General features: G+C 40.6%; 1 protein-coding gene across 1 annotated transcript in view; it reads right to left on the bottom strand.

The window, feature by feature from the left end:
- The window catches only part of cubn (cubilin (intrinsic factor-cobalamin receptor)), a 362,173-nt gene that overhangs the window by 131,628 nt on the left and 218,263 nt on the right, over window positions 1-12,282 (bottom strand). Inside the window, exons 41-43 of the mRNA XM_069931217.1 lie at window positions 11,164-11,335; window positions 10,505-10,708; window positions 8,211-8,357 (exon numbers count right to left, since the gene is read on the bottom strand). Of these exons, the coding sequence (XP_069787318.1) occupies window positions 8,211-8,357; window positions 10,505-10,708; window positions 11,164-11,335 (523 nt within the window). The remainder of the gene's footprint in view (window positions 1-8,210; window positions 8,358-10,504; window positions 10,709-11,163; window positions 11,336-12,282) is intronic.

The following is a 12,282-nucleotide window of genomic DNA, read 5'->3' as shown; positions in this document are numbered from 1 at the left end:
AACACGCACCTGGACACATACCTTTCCCCCCTCCCCCCCCCCCCCCTTGTATTTCTGACATGGTGAATGATATTGCGCAGTATCGGGTCTATTCGACCATTGACCTGAAAGCTGCCTATCACCAGCTGCCAATCCATTCCAGGGACCATCCATATACGGCATTTGAGGCTAACAGTCATCTCTATCAATTCTGGAGGGTCCTTTTCAGTATCACTAAAGGGGTTTCTATCTTCCAGAGGCAGATAGACAGAATGGTGGACAGGTATGCGTTGAAGGCTACCTTTCCCTACCTTGACAATGCCACCATCTTTGGCCACACCTTGAAAGAGCATGACACCAACCTCCTGAGTTTTATCCACCCAGCAAAAGCCCTGAACCTCATTTATAACTCTGACAAGTGCGTGATCAGGACTAAACAGCTGGCTATCCTTGGCTACGTGATGGAGAATGGGATCATTGGTCCAAGTCCCAATAGGATGTGCCCCATGTTGGAACTCCCTATCCCTAGGACCACAAAGGCTTTGAGGAGATGTCTGGGGTTTTTCTCATATTACGTCCAGTGGATTCCTCAATACGCTGATAAGGTTTGCCCTCTCTTAAAGGCCACTATTTTTCCCCTCTCGGCTAATGCCCAAATGGCTTTTAACTACCTCTGGAACCACATTGCTAAAGTTACCATGCAAGCAGTAGACTAGAATGTACCTTTCCAAGTGGAAAGTGATGCTTCGGACATAGCATGGCCACTACCCTCAACCAGGTGGGCAGGCCAGTTGTATTTTTTTTCATGGATGTTACAATGCCACGAACACCAGAACCCATCAGTGGAAAAGGAGGCTCAAGCCATTGTAAGGCAGTGGAGTCACTACCTGGCTGGTAGAAAGTTTACACTCTTCGCGGTTGCATTCTTGTTCAATAATGTCAAGAAGGGAAAAAAAATCAAGAATGACAAGATTGCTAGGTGGAGGATCAAGCTCCCCACCTACAATTATGACATTGCCTATCGGCCAGGAGACCTTAATGACCCTCCAGATGCCTTATCCAGAGGAAGATGCGCTTCTGCACACACTGGCCAACTTTGGACTCTGCATAATGAGCTCTGTCATCCAGGATTCACCCGCATGGCTCATTTTGTCAAGGCGTGCAATCTGCCCTACTCCATGGAAGACGTCAGAGAAATGACCAGGTCTTGCCACGTCTGCACGGAGTGCAAGCCGCACTTCTACTCCCCAGCAAAGGTGCACCTGATCAAGTCATTCAGGCCTTTCGAACGGCTCAGTGTCAATTTTAAGGGACCTCTCCCCTCCACGAATGGAAACATCTTCTTCCTCTCTATCATTGATGAGTACTCCTGCTTCCCATTCGCCATTCCACGCCCAGACACCTCCACTTCGTCAGTCATAAAGGCCCTGGAGTCAATTTTCACCCTGTTTGGGTATCCCAGCTATATTCGTAGCGACCAGGGCTCATCCTATATGAGTGATGAGCTACATCAGTACCTGCTGCTGAGGGGTATCACATCCAGCAGGACTATTAGCTACAACCCTCAGGGGAACAGTTGAAAAGGAGAATGCCATGATCTGGAAGGCTATCAAACTGGCCCTGAAGTCAAGAGGACTTCCAGGCTCATGCTGGCAGGATATCCTCCCTATGGCGCTTCATTCCATCGGTTGCTACTATGTACTACAACCAACACTATTCCTCATGAGTTCATATTCACTTTTGAGAGAAGGTCGCCATTGGGAACTACACTCCCAATCTGGCTCACCACTCCTGGTTCTGTTCTTCTCAGGAAGTACGTGAGGCAAAGCCTGGTGGAAGGGTGAAATTGCTCCACCCCAATCCCATGTACGCTTATGTGGAGTACCCGGATGGCAGAGAGGACACTGTCTCCATCTGCCAGAACAAAGGGTCCATTGCCTCAGGTCCCCTGTGAGCCATGGAGCTCATTCTCGCCACCCCCAGTCAGGGCCTCAGGGATTCAGTTCAGGAGGAAAATGCATCCCCCTCCACCTTTGTGCTGGAGACTCAGCCTGCCTCTTCTCCCTCACAATGGGACCAGGAGACCCAAGGAGTCCAAGGCCCCCCCCCCCCCCCCATGGCTAAGGGACTCCACCAGGATCTCCAAACTCCCGGACCACTTAAATCTGTAAATTTGTAAATAACTGTATATTTTTATCTGAATCCATGTTCTCTGTCTTCATTCACAGAGCCTAAATTCTGCAAGAAGGGGTGAATGCAGTGAACTGGGATCCACTGGTAGTGGGTTGTGCTGATGGCTGGCTCCACCCCCATCTGCTCACATATATCCCCCACTTTCCTGCCTAAATCCAGCACCCTTCTGAAGACTACTGTGAGACCCTACCCATTGTTATAAGCTAATAAAAGCATTTGTTCTCCCTCCAGTCGTGAGAGCTTTTATTCACGCTACAATATTAAGCAAATAAACAAATGTAAACAACTGACTGTGCAATAAAATGAGAAGAAAAAAAAACAATAAAGTGCAAAAGTAAGAGTCCTTTAAATGAATCCCTGATTGAGTTTGTAATTGAATAGTCTGATGGTGAAGGGGGAGTAGCTGTTCCTGAACTTGGTGGTGTGAGTCTTGTGGCGCCTATCAGTGTCATATCTAAGGTATTAAAGTCAGACAAGCCAAACTTGGATAGTGAAAAAGAATTTTCTTCAGATGTATAATCTATCTTTGATTATCATGGGTGAGAATCACTAGGATGGCCAGATTGTTAAACCTCTTATATAAATTATTTGGTAAATATACTGTGCTGGGAATACCACAGTACCACTTTTCAATGCCAACTGGCAGTAAGACCATTAAACTGTGTAAATGAAGGAGGTAGTCGAGAATTTTCTGCAAAACCTTTATTTCTGAGCAATGTGCAAGAAGACTGTTTCTTCATGAAGGAGGAGGAAAGTGGAGCTGAAAGATGGAAGAGACAAAAGTTGGAAGCGGAGGATGTAAAGAAGTCGAGCAAGTTCTTCATGCCCTTCTTTGACATGTTCCATATTCCATGCTATAAGTTTGTTAGAATCTGAAGGTGGATCAAGTACAAATGCATCACAAGCCAAGGGGAAGTCAAGTCAGATAAATCTGAGTATTACGAGATTTAGAGTGAGGCTTTCAGAGAACATGGACGTGACAGGAGGGGAGGATGGTGGTGGTGATGTTGAGTTTATTGACGAGATTTTACCTGATGAGATTAACCTGACAACACTGAACCTAGTGAACTGGATGGTGTCAAAAAGCCTTGAACTGTCCTACCAGAAGTGATTAAACAGCATGAGTTTGGACTTCTGAAGTTCGCCAAGGATAAGGAAACACAATTCTGCCTGACACATTGAATACAGAAATAATAAAGCTGGGTTCAAAGTATTTCCAGAACAGTGAGGGGCCCTTCCTACCAACAAGTAACCACTCAATGAACAAAATATGGTTCAAGAGGAAATTGGGAAATGGTTATGGTGAGGAAATGACTCGCTCATGGCTGGTCTATTCCCCTCCTAAAAAGAGTGCATTTTGTTTCTGTTGTCTTCTCTATTCCTGGTCAGGCCATCAATTCCCATTTGAGCAGGAAAGTGAATTCAACCAGTGGAAGGCATCTGAAAGGATTAGTGTTCATAAAAATGCCAAAAATCATTGGGAGTGCTTTACACAGTGGAAAGAAATTTATCTGGAAACAGAGGAGTTATTGATGTGGTATTTCAGTCACAGATTGAGAAGGAAAAGCAGGAGTGGCGTAATATCTTTACGAGAGTCCTTCACTGCATAAAATTCTTGTGGCTCAGATCCTGGCTTTGCGAGAACACAGGGAGTCACTTCAGCTAGACAATGACTCCAATATGGGAAATTTCCTTGGCTTACTAACTACTGGCCACCTTTGACCCTGTCATAAAAGAACACCTCACTCATGTGGAAAGTCCTCCTGGATCCATGTCTTATCTTTTACCAGGTGTCCAGAACAAATTCATCCACATGATGGCATCCACTGTTCGCCAAAGTTTACTGAGAAACATTTGTAAAGCCAAGTTCTATGATCTCCTGATCAGGCGCACCGTTAGCAGATGTCAGAAGTAGTGAGATGTGCGGACATTGATTTTGAGAGGAAAACAGTCTGTGTTAGAGAGTCCTTCTTTGGCTTTATCCAGGTAAGCCAAAAGGATGCTGAGAGTTTGGCTGAATACATCTTGAAACAGCTAGAGGACGAGATGGAGCTGCAAGATGGTTGGTCACAGTGCTAAGACAATGTTGCTATGATGGCTGGACACAGAAGTGGCGTTCATCAAAGAATAAGTGAGAAAAACAACCTGGCAGTGATTTTGAATTACGACAATCACTCACTCAATTTGGAGGGTGCACATGCAGCCAAGCAGGATACAATGATGGTCACGTTTTTTGGAACCATAGAATCTCTCTATTTGTTTTTCTCTCGTTCAGCACAATGCTGGGAAAAACTCAAAAAACGTCGTGCCTGTGATTGTTAAATCAGAGTCCAAAACCAGGTGGAATAAAAGGACAGAAGCAGTGAAGCCTGTCAACAAGTACCTTGAGGAGATACATCAATTTCTCCAGGACATGATAGACAATAAAAACGAGACCAGAGAAACGAGAAGTGATGCAAGGCAGCTGTACAACCGTATACTGAGTTACGATTTTCTGACTTTGCTATCATTCGCATTGACTGTATTCAAAAGAGGCTGCAGGATCCTACCATGAACTTCCATGATGCTGCTCTGGATTTGAAAGCCCTCTGAGAACATTTTAAAGATGAAAGAGAAGTGTTGGTCAGTGAGTTACTGCAAGAATACTCAGTCTCTGTCAAGAATGGAACATTGAAGGTGAAAGGCGTCAGAGATAAAAGAAATAAATAGCTGATGAGGACGCAAGAAATATTGGGTTAATAGCTAAGGAGGAAATGGAAAGGGTCATGAAGGGAACACTTGACTATCTTCATAGAGAAATAGATGAAAGGTTCGCTTATATGCACAGCACTGACGCCAGGTTTGGGTTCCTTCTTGAAGTCAAAGGACTGTTATGGCATCGACAGTAATGACCTAAAGAAGAAGTGTGAAAATTTGAGCGAATTGTACAACTCTGATGTTGATGGACAGCAGCTATATGAAGAAATTTTGGATTGCAGAATTACTTTCAAGGTGAACCAATGTGAAAATATCAAGACATGAAGAGCTTCTCAAATTTATTACTCAGTATGGAGGTGAGAGCGTCTTCCCAAATCTTCGCATTGCTTTTCAGATAATGCTAACCATCACAGCTTCCATCGCCAGCTGTGAGAGATCATTCAGCAAGTTAAAACTAATACTTTCATATTTGAGAGCCTCCATGGGTCAAGGCAGACTCTGTGATCTTGCTCTGCTGAGTGTAGAAAGAGAGGAAACTGAAAAAACTGAGTTTGATGACATCATTGACCAATTTGCATCAGTGAAAGCAAGGAAGGTGCAGTTATAACTTTCATGTAATGCCATAATTTGTTAATTAAAAGATTAATAATGTATTTTTGAGCTGATAGTATGGTAAAGTTATCTAAAGGATGAGTGTCAAATGTTTGGACAGGGGTGCAATTTCAGTGTTTGTCTTAGGCACTATCTTCTGTAGATACGCCCCTGGCACCTCAACTCTTTCCTGATGGTAGCAGTGAGAACAGAGCATGTGCTTGGTGGTGTGGATCCTTGATGATTGCCGCTGTTCTCCGACAGCAGCATTCCCTGTAGATGTTCTCAATGTGGGAAGGGGTTTGCCTGTGATATCCATGGCTGTGTCTATAACCTTTTGCAGGGCTTTGTGCTTGGGGGTATTGGTGTCCACATACCAGACTGTGATACAACCGGTCAGCACACTTTTCACCAAATATATGTAGTAATTTGCCAGAGTTTCCAATATAAAATCAAACCTCAACAAAATCCTGAGGAAGTCGAGGCGCTGACATCCTTTCTTCTCAATGCCATTAGTGTTTTCTCAACAAAAGATCCTCCAAGAGAGTGAATCCCGAGAACATAAATTTGTTCACCCTCTCCACCTCTGATCCCCCAGTGATCACTGGATCGTACGCATCTAGTTTTCCCTTCTTGAAGTCAACAATCAGTTCCTTGATTTTGGTGACATTGAGTGCGAGGTTATTGTTGGTGCTCCATTTGGCCAAGTTTTCAATCTCCCTCCTGTATACTGACTCATCCCCTCATTTTATACAACCCACTCTTCGGGTATTGTCAGCAAATTTGTAGATGGTGTTATTGTTATTGTCATAGATGTAAAGCAAGTAGAGCAGTGGGCTAAGAACTCAGCCCTGTGGTGCTCCAATACTGATCGAGGTTATAGAGGAGATATTCTTATCAATCCTCACTGATTGTGGTCTGGAGGTGAGGAAATCAAGGATCCAACAAAATTAACAAATTTGCTTTGCCAAGGAAAGGTTGCTATTCATCCTGGGTTATCTATTCCGTTGTTCAAGAAATGAGCTTTGGGCTCATTTAGTGATAAATTCAAATAAGATCTTGACAAAATAAGTTTACTTACTAAAACTGAGTATTTTATGTAAAGAAGTAATTTGAAAAAGTCAAAACTATGCAGGTAGCTTCTCTTTTTTTCAAAATGCCAATAGTGGGCAAAAGAAGCATGGAATACTACCATCTGAAAATTGCCCTCCAAAATTCTGATTTGAAATTTATTACTGATCCTTCACTGTTGTGAGAGATGAGTAAAACTGATATAAAAATATGAAGATGAGGAGACTAATATAGATATATGGGTAAATGAATAAAGCCAGTATGAACAGGATAAGAAATGGATATTAGAATGTAGGAAGCAGTCAGTCTGAGTAAGATAAGGGTCTTCTAGCATATGTAATTAGTAAGTCCTAGACAGTATTAGCAAGTTCTACATATGAAGAGGTTGTAGCCCTGAGAGTTGGGAAGGTGTAAATTAGAACAAAGACAGGTTTGTGAATAAGGACAATGAGGATAATGACATGATGAGACACCGACAGGATACCCCCTGATCCTCCAAGTTCACAGAAACAGCACGTAGGCAGGCAGGATTGCCTAATGCCAAACCTATCCAGGAGGCAGAAGAATGTAAGGGGGAGGGTATTCCTATACTGAAATAAACTGTATAAAAGTTGGGTGAGCCCCAGTGTATGTGTGTATTCCCAGGGTAAGGGGAAGCACCCAACTTTGTATTGTTGTATAATAAATGTTCTTTGTTCTCAATTTTTGTCTCGAGCAATTTCTGTGAAGGTACTTCTGTTTCTAACACTGTCACTGGGTTAATTTCCTGGAACTCTCTTATTAATAGCATTGTGGATATAGATACACTTCAAGGACTGCAATGACTCAAGAAGGCAACTTACCACAATTTTTCAAGGGCAATTGGGAAGGGCAAATAAATGCTGGCTCAGCATGAAGCCCACATCTCTGGAATTAGTAATGTTGCAGAGAGAAAAGTAGTCCAAACACAATGAATGCAAGTCAAATGCAGTAGAAGTCCAAAAATCCAGATGCCAGAAATCCAGACCATCCAATAATCTGGACTTTTTGAAAACTCTCCAACTTTTTAAAATTTAGAGGGCTTTTGTGTGAGTAAGTGCCACAAATGCACAGTGGTATTTTTATTTTTTCTTTAAAGCAGCAGGTTCTGTTAAATGAAGCATGATGTATATGCTAATGAATAAACTATCAAAATTTACCTGTTCATCTCTTCTTTATTCCTCCTTAAATTTGAATTTTAAAAGTACTGCCCAAGGATCCGGAAAATCTGGGCCTACCCAATCCTTGAGCAGAATGCATTTTCTGACTTCTACTTTAATCAGGACGATATTCCAAACCTAAATCTTACTCATGATACCTTCAATAAATGTTCCTGCTGGCAGTGTTAGATTGATGAGCTTGAAGTAATTTGAAAATACACAACAGTGGTTGCATGCTGTGATGTACAATGAAATATTTATGAAGTGATTTAAATCCAACTATTGTCCTAACAATAACAATACATTTTCAAATTAAATATTGTTATTTTAATATAAGTACCATAGTTAATTATTATAAATAACATGTCTCATCAAGACAGCAGAGAAAACATTTTCTGTAAAGGTCTTAACTTTTCTTTTTGGGATTTAGTTCTTATTTTAATTCACTTTTTTTTCCAAAATGCTAATAGTGGGCAGCTTTTCTAAAGTAAAAATACTGACCTGTAAAGGAATATTCGGCAACAAAGCCAAGATCTTGCACTGACGAATCAGATATGAAGTGAACCCATATTTGGGGGAAGGGGAACTGCAGTGGAGTAGGAACGGTCGGTCCACAAAGCCTGGCAATTAAATCTCCATTAGAATTCCCTAAGTGTCGAAGGAAGAAAAAGACAAAGTGAACTTCTGTCGAGAATACACAACCTTCCATTTTAAACTTACAGGTTAAAGATTTCATTGATGGAGAAAAAGGAAGGCAATATTAAAACGTTTGGATCTGTTCTCCTCAGATATATGGATTATAAATTAGGCATAGTGAAAATTTCCTAATGAACACCCAAGTTTAATAAAAATTTTGAACAGTATATTGGTTTATGGAATGACAGTTAATTATTTCATCATTAGCAGACAAATTATAATTTATATACCATTACAAAGAAACTGAAGGTGTTCATAAATTCACACATTGACTCAACATAGGGTGAGATTTTTTATATAACCAGAGGAGTCAGAGAGTCAGTCATAGAGTTTTATGGAATGGAAATAAAGCCTTCTACCCAAGTTGTCTACCCAAGCTGGAGCTATTTTCAGCCAATATCATGCTAATTTTTTTAATCCATGTACCTCTCTTTTAAACATTAGTTAAACCCACTTAAAATATAACAACACAAGAAATGAGAGCAGGATATGGCCACCTGGACTATTGAGCCTGCTGCGCCATTCAGTAAGATCTGGCTGTAGACACATTTCCACTAACCTACCCTTTTCCCATATCCTTTAATTCCCCCATTCTTCAAAAATCTAACTCTCTGTGTCTTAAATACATTCAATGAAGCTTTCACAGATTTCTAACCTTCGGGGGAAGCAGTACTTCCTTATCTCTGTTTTAAATCTTCACCCCTGAATCTTGAAGCTTTGTCCCAGAGTTCTAGTCTCACCTTCCAGTGGAAACAAACTCCCTGTTTCCCTCTTATATATTCCTTTCATAAATTTATATCCTTCTATTACAGTATTCCCCTTTATCCTTCTAAACTCTACTCAATCGCTTATAAGATAACCCCTTCATTTCAGGAATCAACCTGGTGAACCTCCTCTGCATGGCAGTGTTCATCTGTAAACCTCCCAGCACAGAATTTGCTAATAGAAACAAAGAAATAGAAACAGGAGATGGAAATTCCAACTCCCTTTTGAATATATCCAATGAACTGGCCTCAACAGCTTGCTGTTGTAGAGAGTTTCTCGTGTTGTCTTGGTGGATCAGTGTTTGGCAATGTGAATGGTATGGCTAGCTGAGAGAACTTGGGATTCATTGCTGGGGATATTGGCATGGGAGAGAACCCTGACACTGTTTCCAGATCGTTCCTGTAAATTTGTAGGATATTGTGGAGAAAGCATTGGTGGTATTTTTCCAGGAATATCTGCTGTAAAGGTAAAAGTTCTATTATTGTCAGAAATGAGGCCCCAGTGAGGAACAAACTCGTAACCACTAGTTTACATGACCAGAGCTCTAGCCACTGAGCTATCAGAGTATATAGTGCAATCTCAGAACCTACTAGAAGGTGGGGATTAATCCTATTGGAGGGCAGGTGTAAAGGTAAAAACCTTGTGGTTTTGATTCTTTGTTAATTTTGTGCCTGTCTCTTTAAGAGAACTATTATTTGTACTGTTACCAGAGTGACTACAATGTAATATTTCATAATATCCCCCCAGGCTAAGTGCTTGCCCTCCCTACAAGATGTGAAGGGTCTGTGAGCATGAGAAATTTTTCTTTGAATTTTTGAATCTCTAAGAATTTTTATCTCTATATTTCTTTGTATCTTTATACAAAAAGTTCTTTGTAATTCACCATTATGAAATTCTTGTGGTGAAGCTATGCAAAATGTTCATCTGTTCTATCGATGAATTAAAACTACATAAAGTAACAGCCACAGAGTTTGATTTGTTGGATTAAAGAGATCAAAATTTGGAATATTGTAGCTCACACTTTGGAAGATGATACTTTGAAATTAGGATATATAAGAATAAGGAAAATGTCATCTATAGCAGGGATTACTACTGCCTATTAATCACAAGTATTTTGTCAAGTCTGAAATCTTGATATTCAAATACTCTATCTTTCAGTTGACTAAAGGTGTGTTGGTACACTGAAGATGGATGCATTCCTCTGCAGAGAGTTTACTCCCGAATTATGAAAACTGTCCGAGTTTTACAGGGTCTGACCATAAATTTTTTATTGTGAGAGGGCAGTGCGGTAATCAGATAACACACTTATTGATCTGCAGACACCACTTACTCACCAACTCGAAGTTCAATGTAGTCCTGTTGACATGTCGGATGATCTCCAAGGTGAAAACTGATGAAATGAATATAAATGGAAGAATTTGCAATGTGAGAATTCTGGATGCTCCATTCACAGTTAAGATTATTCATGTAGTTGGATTCACCATTAAAACTAGGAGAACTAAAGTTCCCAACTGGGTCCATGAGTACACTGCCACATACTGAAATTGTAAAACAAATTAAAATTACAAATTGAATAAAAAATTAATCATTTAATTATTTAGACACAAGTTGCATGAAAACCTCAACTTCATAATTCACACAATATAATGGAAGTAAAGCACAATTTAAAGTATTTCCTCCATTCCCAAAATTTAATTTCTATATTTTAAAAAGCCTCTAGCTATCAGGATTCAGAGACCCGAGATGACCAGAGACACTGAGGCTCTGGTCAATAAGGAGGAGGCATAAACCAGTTGTAGTCAGATGGGATCAAGTAATGAAGTGGTAGATTACAAAGATTGGAGCAATGTGGGCCAAGCACAGGTACATGGGACTCACTAAGACTGGAAACCTGACAAGAAGTAATAAAAGGAAATAAGACTTCAAACTAATTATTAAATTTCACAGCTAAATTGTTCAATGTAATATAGCATTAGATGTATGGTGTCCAAACCTGCATCCTCCTCTGAAGTGTAGGTTGCACTTAAGCCTCTATTTGAAATTGACCCATCAGTTACAAACACAACCCGCATGGTATTCCCAGATGATTTTACTTGTGTGCCACTCTCAATGATGCCACAATATTTCTGCAATCTGGGAGAATTGGGATGAAGTCCATTGTATATCTGGAGACAGAAACACCATCAACCAATGACTGATAACAAAGAAAATCCCCTTGTTGCTTTTAATATCACTAATTGCTTGGACAATTTTTCACATTTAAACATGAGAAAAGGTCAATGTTTTGAAACACTGATGACAGTCAGATACCTTTAAATATACTTAAGAGGTTCTTTAAAAAAAAATCAACCAGTATGTGCATGGTAGATTCCTGAATCACACATAATAAAAGAATCTTAGTTTCAAACCCTGGTTTAGGTTGAGTTAGCTGACTCTTTTTTTATTGTTAGTCATAACTTTGAGAAGGGTCCAATATAAGGTTTAGAAGCAATGTCCCATTTTCTCCAATGAATACCCAAGAAAGACAATTATCTAATTTACCTTGAGAAGGGTCCAGTATAAGGTTTAGAAGCAATGTCCCATTTTCTCCAATGGATACCCAAGAAAGACAATTATCTAATTTACCAAATGTCTTTTTCTGTGATTGGAAAGCCCATTGATGCACACTGGACAGTGTGCTGACTTACTCTACTAGCTGCCTAGAGTATCCCTACTGCATAATCTTCCATTTCCCTCAGTTTTCATGCAACCATCTAAGAGTCTCTTAAAAGATCCTGCCTCCACCACTTTTGCTGGCAGCACATTCCATGCACCCACCACTCACTATGTGAAGAATGTACCACTTGCATCCCTCCTGTACTTCCTCCCAAGCACATTAAAACTCTAACCCCTGGTGTTAGCCATTTCATACCTGGGAAAAAGCCTCCAGCCATCCACACCATCAATGCCTCTCATCATCTTATAGAAGATGAGAACTTCAGAGTCTGCATCTTTTTCTAGGGAGCCCTGGGATCTCCTTGATCTCCAGTGATCCTCTTGTCAAGGATTGGGGGATGGAAGGGGAATGGTGTCTACAAACAGCCATTATGGATAATTTTCTTCTGTTCCCGAA

Source organism: Narcine bancroftii, chromosome 1 (assembly GCF_036971445.1).
Source record: "Narcine bancroftii isolate sNarBan1 chromosome 1, sNarBan1.hap1, whole genome shotgun sequence".
Lineage (NCBI taxonomy): Eukaryota > Metazoa > Chordata > Chondrichthyes > Torpediniformes > Narcinidae > Narcine > Narcine bancroftii.
This window is presented reverse-complemented; position numbering and strand designations above follow the sequence as displayed.